We start from the raw sequence: 26,247 nt of genomic DNA on the forward strand, positions 1-26,247 counted from the left end.
GGCGCCGAGGACACACAGTGGCCAGAAAGGATATTGCAGTCTTCAGAGGACTGTTTTTTCAAGCCTAGAAATAGGCTGTTTCTTTTCCATCTCATAGTTTTTCTTTGCAATACTACTCAGGGGGACAGAATGTTTTTTTCTTTCCTGGATTTGAAACAAAAAACGAAAAAAAAAAAAAAAAAAAAAAAAGTCATCTAGGGGAGAGGAAGCATTTTTTTATCCCCCAAACAGGTGTTTGGACAATTAACTTTTATAGTTCCAAATACCAATAGGTAGCAGGTGTACCTCGGTATTGTACCATGGTATGCCGCTGTTTTCCCTACAGGGAGCCTTGGGGCCATCGGGATCTGGGGCTGGAGCTGACGCGGGTCAGTCCAACCCTAAGATGGTCACGGAGGAGGTATTACTCACCTCTTTAAAAGAGATGCAGAAAAGCATGGGAAAAATGATAGCCGCAGCTATGCGGGGCAGTAAGCGGAATAGACCTCCGTCGCCCGAGCGCGGACCCTCAGAAGAGGAGGTCCTTTCCTCAGGGGAATTGGACGACCTCTTGGACAAGGACCAAGTAGGTTCAGGGATCGAAGACCCGGATACAGGAGTCTGGGGCAGTCTCCCTGAGGGAGAGCTGGTGGATTCATAGGACTTGGTCCATAGGGCATTCAACTTGCCAGTACCAGATCTCCAGGTATCGACGGTTTCAGCTTTGGGCTCACTGAGGGCGCCTCAAAGCAATGCTGTGTTTCCGATCCATCCTCTATTAGAGGGAATTTTGTTCCAAGATTGGAACAAGCCAGATAAGATCTTCTTACCACCTAAAAGGTTCTCTGTCCTATATCCTATGGAAGAAAAATTTTCCAAAAGATGGGCTACTCCTGCAGTGGACGCAGCCATCTCATGTGTTAACAGATCGTTAACATGCCCTGTAGAAAACATACAGGTGTTCAAGGATCCAGTTGATAAGCGCTTGGAAGCACTACTTAAGAACTCCTTCACTACTGCAGGGGCAGTAGTACAGCCAGCTGTGGCTGCGATTGGGGTCGCTCAAGCATTATCGGATCAATTTAAGCAGATGCTTAAACTTATTCCGGCCCAGCAGGCAGAAAAATTTTCGGATGTCCCTAAGGCCATATGTTTTACGGTAGACGCAATCAAGGATTCTATCCAGCAAGCGTCACGTTTATCGTTATCCCTTATCCATATGAGAAGACTCTTATGGTTAAAAAGCTGGGAGGCTGAGCCCCCATGCAAGAAGCTCCTGGTAGGGTTCCCCTTCCATGGAGGACGACTCTTCGGAGAAGACCTAGATAAATACATTCAGACCATTTCAAACGGCAAGAGTACTCTCTTGCCAACTAAGAAGAAGGTTCAGGGACCTGCGTTTAAACGACAGTATTCCCCTGGGCAGGGGCCCTCTAATGCCAAGCAGTATCGACGGCCTCCTGCAAAAGCAAACTTCGGCTTCAACAGCAGATCACAAGGACAGGCTGTTAGAGGCAAAAGGCAGTGGTTTCGCAAACCAGCAAAACCAGCCCCCAAGCCAACCTTATGAAGGGGCGCCCCCACCCACGAAGGTGGGGGGAAGGCTGCGACTCTTTTCAGAGATTTGGGAAGCCAGCATTCCCGACGAGTGGGTACGGTCTTCCGTGGCCACAGGCTACAAATTAGATTTCCTAAGGTTTCCTCCTCCTCATTTCCAGAAGTCGAGGATTCCAAACGATCCGGAAAAGGGAGCCGCATTAAGATCGGCATTAGATCATCTACTTTCCCAGGAAGTAATAGTAGAGGTACCAGTCCTGGAACAGGGGCTGGGTTTCTACTCCAACCTATTCATCATCCCAAAATCCAATGGAGATGTCAGGCCAATTTTGGACCTAAAGATGGTAAATGCATATCTAAAGATCCGCTCATTTCGGATGGAATCCGTGCGGTCAGCAGCTGCCACACTCCAGAAGGACGACTTCATGGCGTCCATAGACATAAAGGATGCCTACCTTCATGTTCCAATTTATCAGCCACATCAAAGATATCTACGCTTCATGGTGGCTTCGCGTCACTTCCAATTCGTGGCGCTTCCCTTCGGGTTGGCTACGGCCCCCCGGGTGTTCACGAAGGTCCTAGCCCCAATCCTAGCCAAACTAAGGATCCAAGGGGTCACGATCCTACCATACCTGGACGACCTCCTAGTCATAGATCACTCGTCTCCCGGCTTGGAGCGAGCAGTGGCCCTCACGGTCCAATACCTCGAGAGGTTCGGCTGGGTCCTAAATCGAGAAAAGTCAGCTTTCCAGCCCACAAAGCAGTTGGAATATCTCGGCATGAGATTAGACACAGAACAACAAGGAGTGTTCCTACCTCTAAGGAAGGTAAAAGCCATCAAGGAATTAATCCTACTGGTTCTAAGCAAGAAAGAACCGACTATTCGCCTATGTATGAGGTTACTAGGCAAGATGGTGGCCACATTCGAGGCGGTACCATACGCCCAGAGCCACACTCGCATCCTACAGGCAGCCATCCTGTCAGCATGGAGCAGAAGGCCACAGGCCTTGGATATCCCGTTGCCGCTCTCATCAAGAGTCCGACAAAGTCTGTGTTGGTGGTTAGACCCTCAGAATCTACTGAAGGGGAGGTCTTTCAGCCCAGTGGCTTGGAAGATAGTGACCACAGACGCCAGCCTGACGGGCTGGGGAGCAATTTTGGATGGTTGCACTCGCCAAGGTACTTGGGCAAAGCCAGAGAAGCAGTTGCCCATCAACATCTTGGAGCTCAGAGCTGCTCGACTAGCCCTCAGGGCTTGGACGTCAAAATTGCAGGGGTTCCCGGTGAGAATTCAATCAGACAATGCCACGGCCGTGGCATACATAAATCACCAAGGGGGAACCAGGAGTCAAGCCGCTCAGAGAGAGGTGAGCTTGATTCTTCTATGGGCAGAGGCTCATGTGCCCTGCATATCGGCAATATTCATTCCAGGAGTGGACAACTTTCAGGCGGACTTCTTAAGCCGCCAGACTCTATGGCCGGGGGAATGGTCTCTGCATCCACTAGTCTTTCAAGCACTCTGCCAAAGATGGGGAGTGCCGGACGTGGATATCATGGCATCGAGACTCAACAAGAAACTAGACAGGTTCATGTCCCGCTCAAGGGATCCGATGGCCTGCGGAACCGATGCGTTGGTTTGCCCTTGGCATCAGTTCAAACTTCTTTATGCGTTTCCCCCGCTCCAGTTACTACCCCGCCTGCTGCGCAGGATCCGGGTGGAGCACATACCAGTCATCCTGGTAGCTCCAGCATGGCCCAGAAGGGCATGGTACTCACTAATCTTAAGGATGGTAGTGGGAGACCCTTGGACTCTTCCTCTACGGCCAGACCTGCTATCGCAAGGTCCGATCCTCCACCCTGCCTTACGGCATCTAAATTTGACGGCCTGGAAGCTGAATCCCTGATTCTCAGGGGTAGAGGTCTGTCTCAGAAAGTAATCTCTACCCTAATCAGAGCCAGGAAACCGGTCTCTAGGGTGATTTATTACAGGGTCTGGAAGGCCTATGTAGGCTGGTGTGAGTCCAAGCGATGGCTTTCTCGCAAATTTACCATCGATAGAGTATTAAGTTTTCTCCAGCTAGGAGTGGATAAAGGATTGGCATTAAGCACAATCAAAGGACAGATTTCTGCTCTGTCAGTGTGGTTTCAGCGGCCGCTGGCCACCCACTCGCTGGTTAAGACCTTCCTTCAAGGGGTCTTACGTATTAGACCTCCAGTTAAATCCCCGCTTTGTCCGTGGGATTTAAATCTTGTTCTGTCAAGTTTACAGAAACAACCGTTTGAGCCGTTGGCTGATATTCCTTTGGTTCTACTGACAAGGAAGTTAGTATTTTTGGTTGCCATAGTTTCCGCAAGAAGAGTTTCGGAGCTGGCAGCCTTATCCTGTAAGGAACCATATCTTGTTTTTCATAAGGACAGGGTCGTTCTCCGCCCTCATCCTTCCTTCCTTCCGAAGGTCATATCCAGTTTTCATTTGAACCAGGATTTGGTATTACCATCCTTCTTCCCTAAACCTACTTCCAGAAAGGAAGGGTTGCTGCATACCTTGGATATTGTCAGGGCCATGAAGGCCTATCTTAAAGCTACAAAGAAGATCTGGAAGACAGATGTGCTGTTCATTCTACCGGATGGGCCCAAGAAGGGGCAGGCAGCTGCAAAGTCCACCATTTCTAGGTGGATTAAGCAATTAATCACTCAGGCCTACGGCTTGAAAGGGTTGCCTCCTCCAGTATCATTAAAGGCTCATTCTACTAGAGCCATGGGCGCCTCCTGGGCAGCACACCACCAGATCTCTATGGCTCAAGTTTGCAAGGCGGCAACCTGGTCTTCTGTCCACACGTTTACAAAATTCTACAAGTTGGACGTAAGAAGGAATACTGATACTGCCTTCGGGCAGGCAGTGCTGCAGGCTGCAGTTTGAGACCCTCGGATTCCGGGGGCTCCTCTTGTTCGAGTTAAATTTAAAAATTTTATTTTTCTCAACTAAGTTGGATTTATTATAATTTGAGTATATCTCTAAATTAAATCCTTTTGTCTTGGAGATGTTCTCCCTCCCCTCATTGTAAGCATTGCTTTGGGACATCCCATATAGTAATGAATGCCGCTCTGTGTCCCGTGATGTACGATAAAGAAAAAGAGATTTTTAATACAGCTTACCTGTAAAATCTTTTTCTTGGAGTACATCACGGGACACAGAGCTCCCACCCCTCTTTTTTGAGGACCATTTTGGGAGGCATACTGCTTGCTACAAAACTGAGGTACTCCTCCTATGGGAGGGGGTTATATAGGGAGGGGCATTTCCTGTTTGAGATTGCCAGTGTCTACACCTGAAGGTACTCCATATAACCCATATAGTAATGAATGCCGCTCTGTGTCCCGTGATGTACTCCAAGAAAAAGATTTTACAGGTAAGCTGTATTAAAAATCTCTTTTTTTCCACTCACTTGATATTTGTAAGAAAAATTATTGTCCCTGAAGTATTTGGCTACATTTCCAGTAGTGCGACTTGGGACTACAAAGTTGCATGGAAATCGTACCCCATGATTTCCAATGAGTACCGTTCATATCTGTGCGACTTCAAGGTAGACCCTACGCTACTTTGGTACCACTTTGATGTGACTTGAGGTCCATAGACCTCAAGAATACACAGGCATTGCTTCAAGTCACATAAAAATCACAGCTTTCTGGTCGCAGTAGTGGAAACCTAGGCATAAGTATGGAAGTAGTAGTATTGTTGCCTACAGCAAACAAATTTTACTTATTCGAAATTGTAATAATGTGTTGACTATAAGAAACCTCAAACCAGTCTTGGTTCTTTAAATATTTGTAAAAATAGAATTTCAGGCCAAGGTCTTATTTACACTTAAAATCAAGTTGTGGGCTTTAGGTGTTTACACTAGCTATGTAAATTATTGGGGTACCTTCTAGTCGGACATCAAAATCTTTAATTTAAAGTGGCATGGCAGTCTACATTAGTACCAGTGAAAAACCACTTGCCCAACCAACCCATAGTAACAATACGTCATTACTTTTACATTGAATACAGGTGTTATGATAGCAACTAGCTCACTTAACCCCGGGATCGTTTTTTACTATGGCGATTCTGCGTCGGATTAAAGTGTGTGTGTGTGTGTGTGTGTGTGTGTGTGTGTGTATACACACCTATATATATTTATACTATACTAAAAAGTTTTGGCACGCCTGCCTTTACACACACACACACATGTACGCTTTAATGGCATCCCAGTCTTGGTCCGTAGGGTTCAATATTGAGTTGGCCCACTCTTTGCAGCTATAACAACTTCAACCCTTTTGGGAAGGCTGTCTACAAGGTTTAGGAGTGTCTATGGGGATGTTTGACCATTCTTCCAGAAATGCATTTGTGAGGTCAGGCACTGATGTGGACAAGAAGGCCTGGCTTCCAGTCTCTGCTCCAAGTCATCCCAAATGTGTTCTATCAGATTGAGGTCAGGACTCTGTGAAGGCCAGTCAAGTTCCTCCACCCCAAACTCGCTCATCCATGTCTTTACGGACCTTGCACTGGGGTGCAGTCACGTTGGAACAGTAAGGGGTCATTCCCAAACTGTCCCCAAAAAGTTGGGAGCACAAAATTAAGCACAAAATTGTCTTGGTATGCTGATGCTTTAAGAGCTCCCTTCACTGGAACTAAGGGGCCAATCTTAACCCCTGAAAAAAGCCCCATGCCATTATCTCCCCTCCACCAAATGATTTGGGTCACTGCACAAAGCAAGGTCCATAAAGACATGGATGAGCGAGTTTGGAGAGGAGGAACTTTACTGTCCTGCACAGAGTCCAGACCTCTATCTGAACACCTTTGGGATGAATTGGAGCAGACACTGCGAGCCAGGCCTTCTTGTCCAACATCGGTGCCTACCCTCACAAATGCGTTTCTCGAAGAATAGTCAAACACTCCCATAGACACACTCCTAAATCTTGTGGACAGCCTTCCCAGAAGAGTAGAAGCCGTTATAGCTGCAAAGGGTGGGCCAACTCAATATTGAACCCTATGGACTAAGATTGGGATGCCCTTAAAGTTCATGTGCGTAAAGGTAGGCCATGACTTTTGGGGATATAGAGTGTGTGATAAATAAAAACATATACATGTAATTTTTTTTTATGATTGTTATTTCTCATTTATATCTATATCTGTGCTTGCTTCAGTAACAACCAGCACAGGAAGCAACTTTTAAAAAGCTTTTTTCAAAGGACATTGTGCTAATATTTCCCTTCCATCTCCCTTAAAAATTTGCTTTTCTCCTCCCATTCTGAATGGTGAGGTTTTTCCCCACTAGATGCATGCAGCATTGTTTTGTTTAATGTGTATTGCCAAGGGTTTTCAAATTGCACTTCACCGATTATCTGTGTTTTTAAGTGACTTTATTGGACAACTGTACATCAACACACCCCATACGCTGCAAAATGCATTGCTTGCTTGGGAAAGGGCCCCATTTTAAAGTACCGTATGGTAAAAAATGGGATGGAAACGCATGTAATGTTAATAGGTCCTGAGTGGGTTGGCTGCAGTGAGGTCAGGAGGAAGGGGGAGGGTTGTATGAGACAAGGAAGCCACACTCGCCATGTTTATTGCCGTACAGATAATTAATCTACTTGCAATTATCAGGTATTTAGCTTTGGGACAATTATTTATAGCAAATTAGTTCAGTCATATTAAAATTTACACCTCTGAGTCGTCAGCCTTTTAAGGCATTTGTCATGTATAAAAGAAACAAACTGGGAAAGTCCTTTGAATAACAATATACCGAAAATCATTTTTTTTTTTTTTGCGTTTTCTGATTCATTTTTTTTTTTTTTCCCTTTTCTTAGGCACATGATGTGCGTACCAATGAAGTGGTGGCCATCAAGAAAATGTCCTACAGTGGCAAGCAGTCAAATGAGGTAAGCTTCCTTTATAGAGTGTCCAGTTTAGAATTTTTTTTTTAATGACTGTTCTAACTAGCCAAATGTATGCCATGGCAAAACAAAAGAGAAACATATCAAATACAATACATTTTCTGTTTTTAGCACTTTAACCACTTCCCGCCCGGCCTATGGCCGATTTACGTCCGGGAAGTGGTTATGAAATCCTGACAGGACGTTCTAGAACGTCCTGCAGGATTTCATGCCGCGCGCGCCCGTGGGGGCGCGCATCGCGGCGATCGGTGATGCGGGGTGTCAGTCTGACACCCTGCATCTCCGATCTCGGTAAAGAGCCTCCGGCGGAGACTCTTTACCACGTGATCAGCCGTGTCCAACCACGGCTGATCACGATGTAAACAGGAAGAGCCGCCGATGGCTCTTCCTCACTCGCGTCTGACAGACGCGAGGAGAGGATAGCCGATCGGCGGCTCTCCTGACAGGGGGGGTTAGCGCTGATTGTTTATCAGCGCAGCCCCCCCTCGGATCGCCACACTGGACCACCAGGGATGCCCACCCTGGAGCACCAGGGTGGGCAAAAAAAAAAAATGACAGAAGAAAAAAAAAAAAATGACAGAAAAAAAAAAAAAAAAAGCATAAAGAAAAAAAAAAAGATGCCAGTCAGTGCCCACAAATGGGCACTGACTGGCAACCTGGCAAAAATCAGTGCTGCCACCCCAGTGTCCATCAGCGCCACCCCAGTGTCCATCAGCGCCACCCCAGTGTCCATCAGCGCCACCCCAGTGCCACCCCACAGTGCCCATCCATGCCCAGTGCCCACCTATCAGTGCCCATCTGTGCCACCCATAAGTATCCATCAGTGCCGCCCATGAGTGCCCATCTGTGCCGCCTATGAGTGCCCAGTGCCGCCCATGAGTGCCCATCAGTGCCGCCCATGTGTGCCCATCAGTGCCGCCTATGTGTGCCCATCAGTGCCGCCTATGTGTGCCCATCAGTGCCGCCTATGTGTGCCCATCAGTGCCGCCTATGTGTGCCCATCAGTGTCGCATACCAGCGCCGCCAATCAGTGCCACCTCATCTGTGCCCGTCAGTACTACCTCATCGATGTCCATCAGTGCCAGCTCATCGGTGCCCATTAGTGCCGCCATATCAGTGCCCGTAATTGAAAGAGAAAACTTATTTACAAAAAAATTAACAGAAAAAAATAAAAACGTATTTTTTTTTCCAAATTTTCAGCCTTTTTTTAGTTGTTGCGCAAAAAAAAAAAAATCGCAGAGGTGATCGAATACCACCAAAAGAAAGCTCTATTTGTGGGGAAAAAAGGACGCTAATTTTGTTTGGGTACAGTGTAGCATGACCGCGCAATTGCCATTCAAAGTGCGACAGTGCTGAAAGCTGAAAATTGGCTTGGGCGGGAAGCTGCGTAAGTACCTGGTATGGAAGTGGTTAAAAGTTCCTGCAAGTACAACCCCCATTCCAGAAAAGTTGGGACACTGTAAGCTCTACATAAAAAAAAAAAAAACACAATGCAATGATTTGCAAATCAAACCATATTCAAATAAAGAAAACATCAAATATAAATAAATGGAGAGACTTTACCATTTTAGGAAAAAAATGTTAATTTTAAAATTGATGGTGACAACGCATCTCAAAGTTGTGACAGGATCATATTTTACCATGGTGTAGCATCCCTTCTTTTAACAGCACTCTGTAAGCATTTGGAAACTGAGGAGGCCAGTTTCTGGAGTTTTGGGAGAAGAATGTTGTCCCATTGTTGCCTGCTCTAAAATCTTGATGCATCTTTCAGCACTGATGAGGTCTTTCCAGATGTGCAAGCTGCCCATTCCAGAGATGCCGATTTTTGGATTAAGTGCTGATAACAAGCTAGAAGGTTCCTCTCCTCTTTGGTCCAGAGGATGTGGCACCCATGGTTGCTAAAAGGTTCAAATTTAGATTCGTCTGACCTTAAACCAGTTTTCCACTTTGCAGTAGACCATTTTAAAATGAGCTTTGGCCCAGAGAAGACAGAAGAACCCAATCGGCTTTCGGCTTTTATTGTTGGTTTAATTGAACAATCTGAAGTTAGAAGCTGATTGGCTCCCTGCATGTCTGGACCAGATTCTGAGTGCTCCGGTTTTAGTAAAACTCCCCCTCTGACTCTCTAATATGCTCTTTTTATACTCTGTCATATTACTGATCTGTTACCAACTACCCAAATCAAAATGATTTTCCATCTCCTCCTTGCTAGTACCATTTACTCTGTCAGCTTTTTGTTGCCCTGTCCCAAATTTTTTTGAGAAATGTGTTGCCGCCATTAATTTTCAAAATGACCTTTGTATTTTCATTAAAATTGTAAATTTTCTCAGTTTAACCACTTAAGGACCGACGCACAACTATTTACGTTGGCAGAACGGCACGGCTGGGCACAAGCACATACAGGTACGTCCCCTTTAAGATGCCCAGCCGTGGGTCGCGAGCACAGTATCTCGGTATGCTCTCAGTACTGCTTGCCTACCAAAACTTTTGAAAGTGGGTTTTCTGTTATTGGTGCTGAATAAAAATAAATAATGGTGATGATTTTAATTGGGGTAGTAAAGTTAAAGGGGTTGTAAAGGAATTTTTTTTTTTTTTTTCTTTCTTAATAAGCATCCTTTACCTGCAGACTTTCCTCTTTTCACTTCCTCATTGTTCGTTTTTGCTCAGAAGTTGCTCTATTTCTTCTTTGTTCACTTCCTGCTTGTCTGATTTTACTGACCACTTTACTGCGGTGGTCAGTAACGTGCTCGCCCCCTCCTGGGAACTACATCTGTGCGGCAGGACGCTCTCTGCGTGTTAGAGACCTCAAGGAGGTGTGAATTATTGGGTGTGCCGCAATGCATACTGGGAAATTTAGTTCTTACATGAACGAACGATGCAAACCAGGAAGTGAATGAGAGAACAAACTAGAATGCCAGATGTGATATAGATGAAGGAATTTAATAGGTATTTACTCGTTTTTTTAACAGAATCATTACACTATTCTGTCTACCTTGCAGACATTAATTTTAGGCAAAAAATTGTTTTCCTTTACAACTCCTTTAATCTTTTAAGGTTGACCATCCAAGGGCAACATGAAAGGTTAACTTACCTGCCGCCCTTCCCGGCTCCAATCACTCTTTGCTTTTGGCCTTTTAATAGCTGTGCTGGGTCCAAGAAACATTCTAGCAGATTACTTTTTCTTATGTGAAGTTGCCAGCAGAAGTGTGTCATTTAGATTTGTATTCCCCTAGGATTGCTGATGGTTGGCCAGTAAGAAAGAGGAACCGTGCACATCTAAAGGGATGGGGGTAGGGGAGTGTAAGTGTTCTTTTCATTCAACACCAGAAACACTGCAGCAACCATGCTTATGCACTTACCTCAATGTATTCCAGTTTGTGTATTCATTTAACCCTTTTTTGTTTGGCCCTGCACTTCACTTTTGAACACAGTGTGCAGCAACACACAATTGTATTGTGTGGTAGACCTCATTTGCATGGCCACAAAGGGCCGCACAGCCTCAAGAAGGAGTGTATTGCTGTGCCCAGGTCAGGATTCAAAGGTGTTTGTGTACAGCCATGGACATATCCAAGCAGTTTTAGATGAAAAGCTGCGATCAGCGGCTTATCAGCTGCTGATCACAGCTATTCTTTTGTTCAACAGGGTCTGCCGAACAATTCTGCTCTATGTTCATGGTCACTGAAGTGACCATGAGCTTATAGCAGAAGAGGGAATGCAACCGACCTAATCCATACTGACCTGGCTAGCTGGAAACTGTTCTGTGTCGCTGTATGCCTTGCGTCCCTGGAAGTAAAGGGGTTAAATGCTTCATTTAGGACCCGTACTGTATAGAAATCTTGGTTTTATAGATGCTGTGATATTGATAATTGAGCTAGGTGTGGGTTACAGCACAGCAATTCTTCTTTTGTTTTTTTTTTTTTCCCTATACACTTTGTATGAGTTGCCCAAGTTTGTGTAAACTCATGTGCAGTATCAAAAGAAATAAACAGCATCTTGGCCATGTATTCCTCTGTGTGTGTGTGTGTGTGTGTGTGTGTATGTATGTATATATATATATATATATATATATATATATATATATATATATATATATATATATACATACATACATACATACATACATACATACATCACATCACATCACACACACACACACACACACACACACACACACACACACACACACATAAAAAGTGAATTTTTTTCCAAAAAAAGTGCGCTTGTAAGACCGCTGCGCAAATACGGTGTGACAAAAAGTATTGCAATGACCACTATTTTATTCTCTAGGGTGTTAGAAAAAAATATATATAATGTCTGGGGGTTTTAAGTAATTTTCTAGCAAAAAAAACAGTTTTAGTCTTGCAAACACCAAATCTGAAAAACACCTAAGGTCTGGAAGTGGTTAAATCTGACTAGCCCAGACCATAGTGGGGTTCTCATTCACCCTGTGCCCCTATTAGAGACACAGGGTGATCTACACATAAGAGGCATCGGGAAGTTTCTGGGTCCCACGGGCCCTCAAGTTACATGTACCATTTTAAGAAAATAAGGTAATTGTGAAATTAATGGCAGCAACACATTACAAAGTTGTGCCAGGGGCCATGTTTATGACAGTGTAGCAGTTTTCAATTGGTGAAAGGTCTGCACTGTGGGCAGACTAGTTAAGCACCTCGATTCTTATATTACGAAGCTATGCTGTTGTCATACATGAATACAGTAATTTTATGCATACATTTTGCACTGGAATATTCAATGCCTTACCTGAAGAAGCCATCAAGATGGGTGCATATGCTGCTCTAAAATCTAGATATATCTGTCAGCAGTGATGGTGCCTTTCCAGATGTTTTAAGCTGCCCATTCTATACACACTAATGCACCCCCATACCAGCAAAAAGGCAGGCTTTTGTACTGCGCGCTGATAACCAGCCAGGTCTCCCTCCTCTCTTATGGTGGACCGTGGGGGAGCACGGAGTTCCGGAGGATCGGGTATAAACTTAATGCTCACTCCTAGAAAAAAACAAGCAATTGACCCATGCATTCATGGGGTGGCACGTCAAACTGTGTTCGCAGGTTTTTGGAAGTGTTCTTGAACCAATGCTGTGATGTCCATCACATAATCATTCCTGTTTTAATGCAGTGGCACCCGAAATTAAGAAGATCTCAGGCATTCAATATTTTGTTTCAGCCTTGCCCTTGTGCCCTTGAGATTTCTCCAAATTCCCAGAATATTTTGATGCGATGTACTGTGTGATATATGTAAAGTCTTTTGCAATTTTAGGTTTTGAGGAACATTTTATTCTGAAATTTTTAGATGCTGCTTTTCAGATTAGAGAGTCAGAGTGTCTCAGAAGTAAAGATAGGCAAAGGTTTACCACATATCTTCCTGCTAGGGAGCAGAGGTTATCCAGCAGCTGCTTAAGGGAATTTTCTAGTCCTAGTCCACTGATATTTGGGGAATATTTGAAAACATCATGGCTTTGTAGTAGAATAGTCCTGGTGCTCATATGGCCTGCCTGCAGTCCAGACCTTTTACCAACTAAAAATATTATCCTATCTTTAAATACAAAATAAGGCAAAGATGACTCGGGACTGTTGAGGAATTACAATCCTATATCGGGCAAGAATGGAACATTCCTCTACCAAAAATCCAGCAACTGATCTCCGTTCCCAGACCTTTTACAGAGTGTTGTTTAAAAAAATAAGGGGGGGGGGAGTAAACATGGTCCAGTCTCAACTTTCTTTAGACAGGTTTCTGCCATAAATTTTAGAATTGCCTTTATTTTTTTTCTTATAAAATGTTATATTTTCTCAGTTTAATCATTTGTTTTCTATTGTGAATAAAATATGGGTTTGAGATTTTCAAATCATTGCATTCTGCTTTTCACGTAGGCTTTTCAACAGCGTCCCAACTTTTTTGAAATTTAGGGTTGTAGATGAGATGCAGGTAAAGGGAACCTTCACCCTCTCCAGCCACTTTTGTCATCAAGTGAAGTTCTTCTTTAATGTCCCTAAATTTTTATTTATTTTTCTAATGACTTTATTTTGGTTTCATATGCAAAATCTCCATGTTGCGTTCTGTTAAAGTAAAACATTTCTCAGGTATTTCAAATGTTCTTTCTTTTTTTTTATTACCTTTTTACAAAGATGACCTGTTTTAATCTTTGAAAACTGCAGCCCTTTTAGACTTTTTCCTCTTACGAATGTTCTTTAAAGATGGTGGTGTTGGGGTTTTTTTTTTTTTTTTTTTTTATCGCTGCTTAAGTCATATCAAGGATTTTTTTATATTTCCTTCTACAGAAATGGCAGGATATCATCAAAGAAGTGAAATTTCTTCAAAGGATACAACATCCGAACAGTATAGAATATAAAGGCTGCTATTTGAGGGAGCATACGGCATGGGTAAGAATCATTTCACTCAAATATAACTGTTACTTTGTATCTGCCTGGTGGCAGTGGATCTTGGTGTGTGTGTTTGTGTGTGTGTGTGTGTGTGTGTGTGTGTGTGTGTTATTTTTTATTTTTTTTGTATGGGATGTTTTACTTTAGACCTGAGGATCTCTACTCAAGCTATTGTGACTCGTGTTTATTTACCAGAAGCTTCCCTGATGCCAGAATAAAAACAAAATGTGGAATTGACTTGCTTTAATTTTGGGGTTATTTTGATGTGTGGTTACCCTTTTTAACCGTACACAAGTGATTAAAAGGGTCCTCCTTAAGGCCTCTTTCACATGGGTGCCTCTATTCTGTGAAATTTGCTTGGTTAGTAGGAGATTGCTGACCAGGTGGATGACGGTCCCTCTCTCCTCTTTGGGGATATCAGATGATGAAAACGGACCACTTGCCAGTTTTCATCCCATCCGATCCACCAGACAAATGAAAAATAAGACTTCTATTCATCTGGTTTTGGCGTAGAGGATCAGATCGGATAGCAATGGGTGTCAGCGGACATGTCACGGCTGACATCCGCCGCTCCATAGAGGTGAATGGAGTGTCCAATCAGGTCCGCCTGAAAAACTGACAGGCGAACCTGATCAGGACAGCCCCTGTGAAAGGGGTCTAAGGCGATCATGTCTTGATGGCGCCCTGGCTGTGACCAGGCTTTTTCTGGCACTTTTTGTTTACAAGATTAAATCGTGTGTGTGTGTGTGTGTTTTTTTTTTGTGTGGAACAATTACTTTCAAGCCCTAAACCTTTATTTATAGCAGAGACCCCAAGGAATAAATGCTATTTCCGCAGCGGTTTTGCAAACGCAATTTTTGGGGAAAAACTACACTTTCATAAAAAATAAAAAAAAATGTTGGCCGGCAAATCCTGTTTTAAAATTGCGCATGGAATGGCAATAAGCTATGGTACTTAAAACTCTTTATTTCAGGTTACCTCTTTAGAGTTAGAGGTCGTCTAGTCTAGTGTGTGGTACGAATGCCGTTTACCTATGCGTGCGCGACTTGCATATGGGTTTGCTTCTGTGCGTTAGCATAAAGGGATGGGGGGCATGTTAAATTTTATTACATAAATTAAGTTTTTATTTTTGCACCTTTTTTTATATATATATTTATTTTTAGTCACTTTTATTCCTATTACAAGGACTGTAAACCTCCCTTGTAACAGTAATGAGGATGACAGGTCCTCTTTGTGGAGAGATCTAGGGTTAAAATCACTTCATTACCTTTTTAAAAGCAATGGATAAAAACTAATTGATCTTTTGTTTTAAAAAAAAATAAAATAAAATAAATTCCAGCCTGGACCAGAAGTGACATGACATTGCTTCGGTCCTCCAAGACCATAGAGGGGTTCAAACAGTATCTACTCTTTGATTGCGTATGGGAGCAGCTGGAAGCGCGGTCTGGTAATTTTTGGGGTAAACCGGCAGGCCTCCCATCGCTTCACAAATCGTTTCAGCGGCTCATGTGCCGTTCTGAACCATTTCATGAGAAAGCAAGCTGTAAAATACACACACACAATTTATTTGCAGTCGGCTAGTGGTTACATTTCCAGATAAGCCTCCTATCTGAACACATGCTTAGGATTCTCTTGCTTGAATATTGGTCAGCAGAGCTCCCCTGCAAGAAAAGTGGTTGCCTTTTTAAGCTGAACACCTGTTTAGTCCCTCCTTGTATAAGGATGTTAAAGAGATCATGGAGGTAAGGGTACTCTCCTCTCCCAAAAAAATAGTCTTGTGCCTCTTCCAGTGCATCTTCTTCTACCCTGAGGTTAGAGAGGGTTTCTTTCATCCCTCTGTCTTCCAATGTGAAATCTAAATAGGAGCTTACTTTTGTAGGAAGACATGGCCTTTTAAACCAGCCAAAAGCCTCCTCGCAGTGACGGTTGCACCCTCTTCTCTTAGTGGGGGGACATCTTCAGCTTTCTGGTCCCAGAAAGTTTCTGCCACTAGGTGCAACGCAGGGTGGACCTTCTGTCCAACGTTTCTGGGGGCGAAGTTGTCATTGCCCGTGTACCAACAGTAGAACATTCTTAAAGCGGAGTTCCACCCAAAAATTGAACTTCCGCTTTTCAGAATCCACCTAATACAGGTATTTGCTCCCACTTCTGGGCATAGATCGCTGCAGTAACCGCGGCGATCTACGCCATGTCCGGCCCACTGCTGTGTTCTGGGAGACACACAGGTCCTAGAAGACAGCAGGGACCAGTGAGATAGCGCAACACGACTGGCGCTGTAGGGAACCAGGAAGTGAAGTCGCAAGGCTTCACTTCATGATTCCCTTGCCAAAGATGGCGGCGCCTTCTTCCGAGAGCCGAGGGACAGATCAGCTTTAGGTCCTGGGCAGGTAAGTGTCCTAATAAAGTCAGCAGTTGTCACTCTTCCCTTTGCCTGTTCACGGCCCCTGGGTACCAAGGTGCTTGCCTTGGTTTTTTCTCTGTTCTGTTATACAATCGTGAAAGTGGGGGTTTCGACTTATCGGTGAAACGTGTTTCCTAAAGTTATAGTATAGGACACAGGCAATCCCCCTTTTTTATCTCACTATTGCTGGCTACCAAACTGAGGCTAGCTGGAAATGGAATGGCATGGCATAGATGGCGCATTCCCCTGCAACCTTTCCCCCCCCCCAACGTCCGATTCCCTGAAGGTAGTGGCATTATAACTTGTAACGATTTAAAGAATCCTTTGTACCATACTCTATTCAAAAGTTTTTTTTTTTTTACAGTCCGTCTCCAAAGAAGGTGCAAAGAACTACAGTATTTCTACTGATTTTAGCCAAGATGCATAACCATTAAACATTTTGCTGTTCACATTTACTAAGGATTTATTTTATTCATGAGTTACAATTTATTATCACTACAATATCAACCAGTAGAGGGCAGTCCTAGTGAGCTCTGTAAACGGGATTTCATTTAATTGTGCTGCCTTAGCGTGAGACCCATAAGACTAATAAAACTGTTGACCATAATAAAAAAAAAAATGTAAAAATAATTACATTTCTATCTCTATTTGTACTTTTGCAACTTTGATTTAAAAGAAGGTTGGAAAAGCCTTTGATGTGCATCACATATAGTTACATGTAGAACTATGGGCCTAATACATCTCTGTTATATATTTTTGTAAATTATACTTCAACACTAAAATGTAATCTATTGCGGCTTACCAGTCCTGGTGGTTTTCACGGTCATTTGACTTGTTTTTTTGGGGTCTCAGACAAGCTAGCATTTTCATGCTGCACTTGTTCTGTCATTTAGAATTGTTTTACAACTTTTTATGTCAGTTTTCTGTTCAGCGGCAGTTTGTTGATTGATTTATGTTTTCCATAAAGTTAATATGTATATTCTTCTCTTCGTAGCTGGTCATGGAATATTGTTTAGGATCTGCATCAGACTTACTAGAAGGTAATTTTAAAATTTTACCTAAATTAAACATATAGTGTGTTTTTAAAGTTCATTGCTTATGCTCAGGACTCAGATTTTGAAGTTTTGCAGAAAGTAGATGGTGTCTCCATTTTCCTTCGCTACTTATTTGATTACTGCTGTGATGTGAATAGTATGTGCAATTTGATCTGGTGCTTTTCAGGACACACTCGCACACTCTCTCTCACACACTCTCTCTCACACACACACACACACACACACACACACACACACACACACACACACACACACACACACACTTTCTCTCTCTCTCACACATACACTCTCTCTCTCTCTCTCTCTCTGTGTCTCTCTCTCTGTGTGTGTCTCTCTCTCTCTCTCTCTCTCTCTCTCTCTCTCTCTCTCTCTCTCTCTCTCTCTCTCGCACGCACTCTTTCTCTCGCACGCACTCTTTCTCTCGCACACACTCTTTCTCACGCACACACTCTTTCTCTCTTTCTCACGTTCTCTTTCTCTTTTTCTCTTTCTCTCTCTTTCTGGCTCGAAAAAAGTAAATTTAAAAATCAAGCTAAGTGGGAAATTATTGGCTAAACAGTGATTGCAGCCACTGTTCGCCAGCGGCATTATATTTAGTCAGTTAAATACAGTAGCTGACAGTGGAAATGCCTCCATCCATTCTGGGGGAGTCATTTGATTTTTCTCTTGTTCAGTCAGCGGCCCCTGCCTTGTTAGAAGCAAGAAATTTGATTTCAGAAAACTGTTGCTTGTGTTTTTTATTTTATTTTTGTCTTCAAATTCTATAGACGGATGCAGTAATATACTAGCACTTGGTCCAAATGAGCTCCGACATCATAGCTGCTTATGCTTGCATGCCAGTCAAAGATTAATAAATGTTAGTAATTTTAGCCTTAAAGGTTACAGGTTTTTGGACGTGTTTCCTATTAATATTTGATGCTTTTCTTCCAGTACACAAAAAGCCATTGCAAGAAAACGAAATCGCCGCTATTACACATGGAGCACTGCAGGGATTAGCTTATTTGCATTCTCATAATTTAATCCATAGGTGAGCATATTATGTTTAATAGTTTTGTTTTAAATGTACGCACATAAGCATAACATTTTATTTTTTATTTCCAATTGTTTAAATGTTGTTTTTTTTATTATAATAAATCGACCTCGTCCAACGTAATTTGCTGTTTAAAATGTGGTTGCTTATTAATAATAATAATAATAATGATAATAATAATGATGATAATTAAAAAAAAAACTAGAATAATTTTGGAGGCAAAGGAATATGCAGCGCTCATTTTAACCAGGTCTTACGGCAAGCGCAGTCGGTAGGAGCACAGTGGCTAGCATGGATACATTCCAGTTTTTATATATTATTCAATCCCTTAATATGCTGAATTCAGAGTTTTAAAGCATTGAGGCTGGTTTACTAAAGAGTTTAAAAAAATCACACCATGCATTTTGTGAATATTTACTGCACTGATCCAGCCATGTGAAAACTACATTCCTGTTTGAATTATTTCACTAGATAATTGAAATGTTTACACAATTCCCTTTTTGACAGTTGGCTCAATTATATATTATGTTGGTAGGAAAAAATTTGCAGACCTTGCTTGGTAACTGTTGGTGGCAGTCCTAGTTCTGTCCTAGCCACCTCCCCACAGGTGGGGTACCATTTCATAGGGACCGTGTCTAAATCGCCTACATAAGAAATAGAATGACATTAAGGCCTTGGTTAAGCCTCTTCTTAAGATGTACAAGAAAGCCCGCAAACAGTTTGCTGAAGACAAGCAGACCAAGGACATAGATTACTGGAACCATGTCCTGAGGTCTGATGAGACCAAGATAAACGTATTTGGTTCAGATGGTGTCAAGCGTGTGTGGCAGGAACCAGGATAGGAGTACAAAGACAAGTGTGTCTTGCCTAGAGTCAAGCATGGTGGTGGGAGCGTCCTGGTCTGGGGCTGCATGAGTGCGGCCGGCACTAGGGAGCTACAGTTCATTGAGGGAACCATGAATGCCAACATGTACTGTGACATACTGAAGCAGAGCATGATCCCCTCCCTTTGGAGACTGGACCACAGGGCAGTATTCCAACATAACTACCCCAAACCCACCTCCAATACCACCACTGCCTTGCTAAAGAAGCTGAGGGTAAAGGTGGACTGGCCAAGCATGTCTCCAGACCTAAACCCTATTGAGCATCTGTGGGGCATCTTCAAAGGGAAGGTGGAGGAGTGCAAGGTCTCTAACTTCCACCAGCTCTGTGATGTCATGGAGGAGTGGAAGAGGATTCCAGTGGCAACCTGTGAAGCTCTGGTGAACTCCATGCCCAAGAGGGTTAAGGCAGTGCTTGAAAATAATGGTGGTGACACAAATTATTGACACTTTAGGCCCAATTTGGACATTTTCACTTGGGGGTGTTCTTGGTTGTGTTGCCAGCAGTTAAGGCATTAATGGCTGTGTGTCGAGTTATTTTGAGGTGACAGCAAATTTACACTGTTATACAAGCTGTACACTCACTACTTTACATTGGAGCCAAATGTAATTTCTTTATTGTTGTCACATGAAAATATATAATAAAATATTTATGAAAATATGAGGGGTGTACTCTTTTGTGGGATACTGTCAATGTGATGGGGCCTTGTCTAGGACCCAGTTCAGCCTGTGATTGGATAATTGAGTGGTAGCAGCACACTAATGGGGTCATCATTTTGCATTCCTGTTCTGCAAGTGTGTGCATTGGTTTACAGAAACCTCTCATTAGAAAAACATCTACTGCATCTGAATATGCAAGCTGCCTTAGAGCCGGTTCACACAGGGGCGACTCGTCAGGCGTCTCAGCCACCTGACAAGTCATGTCCTGTTCTAATAGGAGCGACTCAGGTTGCACTGACTTGGAAAAAGGACTTTGGGGACGACTCGGGGCGGCTTGCATTGACTTCAATACAGAAGTCATTTTGCCTCTGAAGTCGTCTTGCGGTCGCCCCCAAAGTCGTGCCGCCCCTGTGTGAACCGGCTCTAACATTAATGTTGACCCTATTTCTTCATAATTTGGAATCCTTAAAGTGTTTTTTTTTTGTTCACCTGAAAGGCAAAAGCCATAATGAGCTAGTATGCACCACATACTAGCTCATTATGAAATACTTACCTTAAAACGAGGTGTAGGGAACTCACCTGGTCCACGCCGAGCGAGATATCATCTTGCCTGGCGTATCTTCCGGGTATTGCCGCCCCAGCGCTGTGATTGGCTGGAGCGGCGATTGTCGTCACTCCCGCGCATGCGCGCGGGAGACTTCAAACGGGCAAGGGCCTCGGCGGCTGCCGGCCCCTTAGCCGAGGATACCCGCTGCGCATGCACCGCTGCAATCAGCGGCGCATTGCGGGGTGAATATCTCTTAAACCGTACAGGTTTAGGAGATATTCTTTATACCTACAGGTAAGCCTTTTTTAGGCTTACCTGTAGGTAAAAGTAAAAAATACAAGTATACAACCACTTTAACTTGCAGCTGAGGACTTTTTCTTAATCTGCACACTTATTTGGGTCAGTGAGTCAGTGTGATGGCAGTGTGTCAAAGGAAAAGACACACAACTGTTATCTGCCTATGTAAACTAGGCAGATTGTCGTTCTGACAGGAGGAAATAGACGGAATTTGTGTCCCTGCAAAGCAGCAAATAAATTCCATCTCTTAACCTAGTAAAAGCACCTCCCACAGTATAGTAAGGCTATTTTCACACTTTTATTAATTAATGAATGATTGAATGAGTGACTTGTATAGCGCTACACATGTAAACTGAATCACCTCTAGGCGCTTTTTTGCAGAAAGTTTCTTCCTGGCTGGTGTGGTCATTTACCCCGTAGGTTCTCGACACGCTTGGGACATACAGTCGTACACACATATATACATATATACTTGATCAATTTGGACAGGATCCAATTAACCTACCAGCATGTCTTTGGAGTGTGGGAGGAAACCCACGCACACACAGGGAGAACATGCAAACTCCAGGTAGATGTCATGGCGGGATCCGAACCAGCGACCCCATTGCTGCTAAGTGAAAGTGCTAACCACTACATCACTGTGCTGCCTAAAAATAGCAACTGCAATGCACCTGTAATGCTCCTCTCCTGGCACTACAAAGTGTGAAAGCCGGAGTGCTTTCACACTGGAGCGGTGTATTGTCAGAACGCAAAAAAAAGTCCCGCAAGCAGCATTATGGAGGCGCTTTAGGAGCGGTGTATACACAGCTCCTAAAGTATCCCTGCCCAATGAAATCAATGGGCACCGCCTCCAATGCCTTGCTGCACTTTTAACCCTTTTTTAGCTGTTGGCGGTGCTGAAAAGCATTGCGATAGCAGCTTAGAAGCGCCGCAAAAACTACCGTAAAGCATCGCTAAAAATAGCAGCGCTTTACAGACGATGCCCACCCTAGTGTGAAAGTGCCCTATAACACAGGCTAGGTACACAGTTAACCCTTTAATTGCCCTGATGTTTAACCCCTTCCTAACCAGTGTAATTTGTACAGTGACTGTGCATATTTTTTAGCACTGTTCACTGTATTTCTGTCAGTATGTGTCAATGACCACTGCAATATCGCAAACCCTTTGATCACCGCCGTTACTATTAAAAAAAATAAAAATATGACTGTTTAATTTGCGCAAAAGACATAGCATCTACAATCAATATACATATTAGTCTAAATTGATGAAGACTTTTGTTTTTGTTTTTTAATTAGTTTTTTTGTTCATCGCTCAAAAAATAAACGCAGAGGTGATCAAATACTACCAAAAGAAAGCTTGTTTTGTGGCAAAAGGGACATTTTTATTTGGGTACAGCATTGCATGATCATGCAGTTGTCAGTTGATGTAACCGTGCCATATCGCCAAAATAGGCCTGGTTATGAAGGGGTGTAAATTTTGCTGGAGGTCAAGTGGTTAACAAAGCTGGCTTAATGTCCTGAAGTAAAGTAATTTTACACTAAAGTTAAATGGAACTAAAAAAAAATGAAGATTTGCTATAATATAGGGAATATGTTGAAATGTTGTGTCTGAGCAGTGCCTTTTGAAAATGTACCCTTTTTGTTTGAAATATTATTATTTTATTTTTTTTGTACAAATGATTGTTTGGAATATCTTTAGGGGAAAAGGTACATTTCCTGATAAGTGAGGGTTTTACTGTATCTGCCGTTTGAGATCCAAGGCATTGCCACTTCTAACAGCTTTTCCCCAGAGACTACAAGTGATATTTGGTAATGCCACTGCTGTGCTATTGACTGTTTTCTTTGCTGAAAAAACGAATGCCCTGCTTTCTACCAAGATGGCTTCCTCCAAAGAGAGGCACAAGGACAGAACACTGCATGCTAAGTTGGTAATGGAGAAAAAAGCAATGCTGAGGACTAGTTTGCCTTTTTTTTTTTTTTTTTTTTTTTTTAAGACATAGCTTCAAGAGTGATGTTCTCTTTGGTAATTTGGAGATGTTCTGTCTCTTAAAATCATTAGCATGAATTGTTCTAACAATTTTTTTAGCTTGTTGTATGTTCTAACATATTTTGTATTTTTTCCCCTTTTAGAGATATCAAGGCAGGCAACATCCTTCTCACAGAGCCAGGCCAAGTGAAACTTGCTGACTTTGGGTCTGCTTCTATAGCATCTCCAGCCAATTCATTTGTGGGGACACCATATTGGTGAGGATGATTTTTATTTATTTATTTTTATATTTTTTTCCCTGCCTGTTGTATACTTCCACATGTAATTTTTTTTTATTTTTATTTTTTTGGGTAGTATCTTTCTTTTCAGTTTTTTGTTGCTATAGAAACTGGATCTAAAATGTCTGAAGGTAATAGCCAACTACATGTCATAGAATTCTCACTCCTATTAGAGCACTGATAATTGGTGTGAGCAATTCAGACCAAAGTACAGTGGTTAAAAAAAAAATCTACACACCCTTTGTTAAAATGTCAGGTTTCTGTGATGTAAAGAGACAAAGATCAAACCTTTCAGAACTTTTTCCACCTTTTTAATGTGACCTATAAACTGTACAATTGAAAAACAATCTGATATCTTTTAGGGGGTAAGAAGTAAAAAAACTAAAATGTAGTTGCATAAGTGTGCACTTATAACTGGGGATGTAGCTGCGTTCAGAATTAAGCAATCACATTCAAACGTATGTTAAATAGGAGTCGGTACACAAAAAAAAAGGTTCTTGGGGTGTGAGTAAATGTTGTAAAGAAGTATTTTTCTCCACTGATGGGAGCTGATTAGGTGGCTCTAGTGCGTGGCATGGATGGGAAGCCACTGATGGACACTGAAAGGTAGCAGTGACTGGCATCACTAATGGGCCCTGATTGGTGGCACTGGGAGACTTTACCATTACTTGTCTGGGTGTTCCCTGCAAGGAGATGCCGCTGATAGGCTCTCCTCGCCACATATTCTGTCAGTGTGAGGCTATGAGAGCCAATCGCCAGCACTTCCATGTTTACATGTGACCAGTTTTGGTTGGACACAGCTGATCACATGGTTAAAGGGCTATGTGATTGTCTCTTTACAGGGATCGGGGTCACGCCTACGTCATATGACGTCACCCCAGAAAGAGAGCCGCACTGCTCTTCCATCAATTGACAGTGGGTGGCCGGCACGCAGTTAAAGTACCTCTGATTAACCCCAAATAAAGTTCAGCTATTCTAGAAGGTCTTTCCTGACATTTTCTTTGTCGCATCCTACAGCAGAAGCAATGGTCTGCAGATAGCTTCCAAAGCATCAGAGGGATCTCATTGTTGAGCGATATCAGGGTAGAAGGGTACAAATGAATTTCCAAGGCATTAGATATACCAATAAAAAAGATTAAGACAATCGTCAAGTGGAAAAAATATGACATTACCATAAACTGGACATCCCTCCAAAATCGATGAAAAGGCTAGAAGAAAACTAATCAGGGAGGCTTCCATTGGGCCTAAAGCAACATTAAAGGAGCTGCAGGAATATCTGGCAAGTACTGGCTGTGTGGTACATGTGACAACAATCTCCTGTATTCGTCATATGTCTGGGCTATGGGGTAGAGTGGGAAGAAAGAAGCATTTTCTTACAAAGAAAAACAACCAAGCCCAGCTACATTTTGCAAAAACACATCTGAAGTCTTCCAAAAGCATGTGGGGAAAATGTGTTGAGGTCTGATGAAACCAACGTTGAACTTTTTGGCCATAATTCCAAAAGATGTGTTTGGCACAAAAACAACACTGCACATCACCAAAAGAACACCATACCCACCGTGAATCATGGTGGTGGCAGCATCATGCTTTGCGGCTGTTTTTCTTCAGCTGGAACTTGGGCCTCGTCGAGGTAGAGGGAATTATGAACAGTTCCAAATACCAGCACAAAACCTTCAGGCTTCTGCTAGAAAGCTGAACATGAAGGGGAACTTCATCTTTCAACATGACAACGATGCAAAGCATACATCCAAATCAACAAAGGAATCAACCAGAAGAAGATTAAAGTTTTGGATTGGCCCAGCCAGAGTCCAAACCTGAATCTGATTGAAAATCTGTGGGGTGATCTGAAGAGGGCTTTGCACAGGATATGACAGATTTGGCGTGTTTTTGAAAAGGAGTGGGTACATTTTGCCAAGTCAAGATGTGCCATGCTGATGGACTCGTAACCAAAAAGACTGAGTGCTGTAATTATAATCAATAAGTGCTTCAACAAAGTGTTAGTTTAAGGGTGTGCACACTTATGCAACCATATTATTATTTTTTTGTGTTAACTTCCATCCACCTAAAATATTTTAGTTTGTTCAACTGAGTTGTACCTTTTTTATAGGTCGCATTAAGGCCCCTTTCACACGGGGCGGATCAGTAATGATCCGCCCCGTGAACCTCCGCTTGCTCAGCGGGGATCGCTCCGTTCCCGCTGAGCCGGCGGATGACAGGGCGGTCCCCGCACACTGTGCAGGGACCGCCCTGTCTTTTCTCCGCTCTCGCCCTATGGGGGGATTGGATGAACGCGGACCGTCTGTCCGCGTTCATCCGATCCGCAGATGGAAGGAAAAATAGGGGTTTCCTCCGTCTGCAGAGTCGGAGGAATGCGGAGGCGGGCGAGATCGGGTGTCGGCGGATGTTCATCCGCTGACACCCGCGATCTCATAGGGACCAATGTATGTCTCTTTTTCATCCGTACACTGTTGGATGAAAAAGCGGACATACAGTCCGCCCGTGTAAAAGGGGCCTTAAGGTGGGAAAAATCCAGAAAATATTTATCTTTGTTGCATTTTTTTACATCACAGAAATCTGGCATTTTAACAGGGGTGTGTAGACTTTTTATATCGACTGTATATATGTATAAATGTCTAGACTTTCCCAGTCAGTCTGGGCTGTGTATACAACAAAATACATAGACAAATAACGCGGTGCTCCAGTGATCCTTCAACACCAACACAGAAAACTCACCAGATTTATGACCACCCACTACAAGGAAGTAAAAAAAAAAACTATAACACAGGGGTTAAACACCATCCACTTTCCACCTGGACCAACTCCCTTTCTCTTATCTTGCCGGTGTTCTAATCATATAGACCAGGGGTGTCAAACTCAATTTCACTGTGGGCCGCATCAGCATTATGATTGCCCTCAAAAGGGCCGGTTGTATCTGTAAGATTAGATGCCCAGCGCGCATCCCCTCCCCATATATTAGATGTCAAGAGCCACCCCACCATCAGAATTTTAGTCCCCCACTCTCCCTTATATCACAGTGCATCCCCCTTTCCTTATGCTGCTGCTGGGAAGAAGCTGAATGCATTGCTTGAAAGCAGAAAGTAAGGGTCTGGAGGAGGACCAGAGGAGGGCTGGAGCTCTCCTGCAGCTGCAGGAGAGGTGCGAGGGCCACATGAAATAGCCTGGAGGGCTGTATTCGGCCCGCGGGCCTTGTGTTTGACACCTGTGATATTTGTGACTTGGGCAACA

At 43.2% G+C, this 26,247-nt stretch overlaps 1 protein-coding gene across 1 annotated transcript in view; it reads left to right on the forward strand.

Annotated features, from left to right (window-relative positions):
• The window catches only part of TAOK1 (TAO kinase 1), a 137,704-nt gene that overhangs the window by 64,256 nt on the left and 47,201 nt on the right, over window positions 1-26,247 (forward strand). Inside the window, exons 4-8 of the mRNA XM_040338555.1 lie at window positions 7,381-7,452; window positions 13,765-13,866; window positions 17,262-17,307; window positions 18,253-18,349; window positions 22,867-22,980. Coding sequence (XP_040194489.1) covers window positions 7,381-7,452; window positions 13,765-13,866; window positions 17,262-17,307; window positions 18,253-18,349; window positions 22,867-22,980 — 431 coding nt within the window. The remainder of the gene's footprint in view (window positions 1-7,380; window positions 7,453-13,764; window positions 13,867-17,261; window positions 17,308-18,252; window positions 18,350-22,866; window positions 22,981-26,247) is intronic.

Source organism: Rana temporaria, chromosome 2 (assembly GCF_905171775.1).
Source record: "Rana temporaria chromosome 2, aRanTem1.1, whole genome shotgun sequence".
NCBI classification, from domain to species: Eukaryota; Metazoa; Chordata; class Amphibia; order Anura; family Ranidae; genus Rana; species Rana temporaria.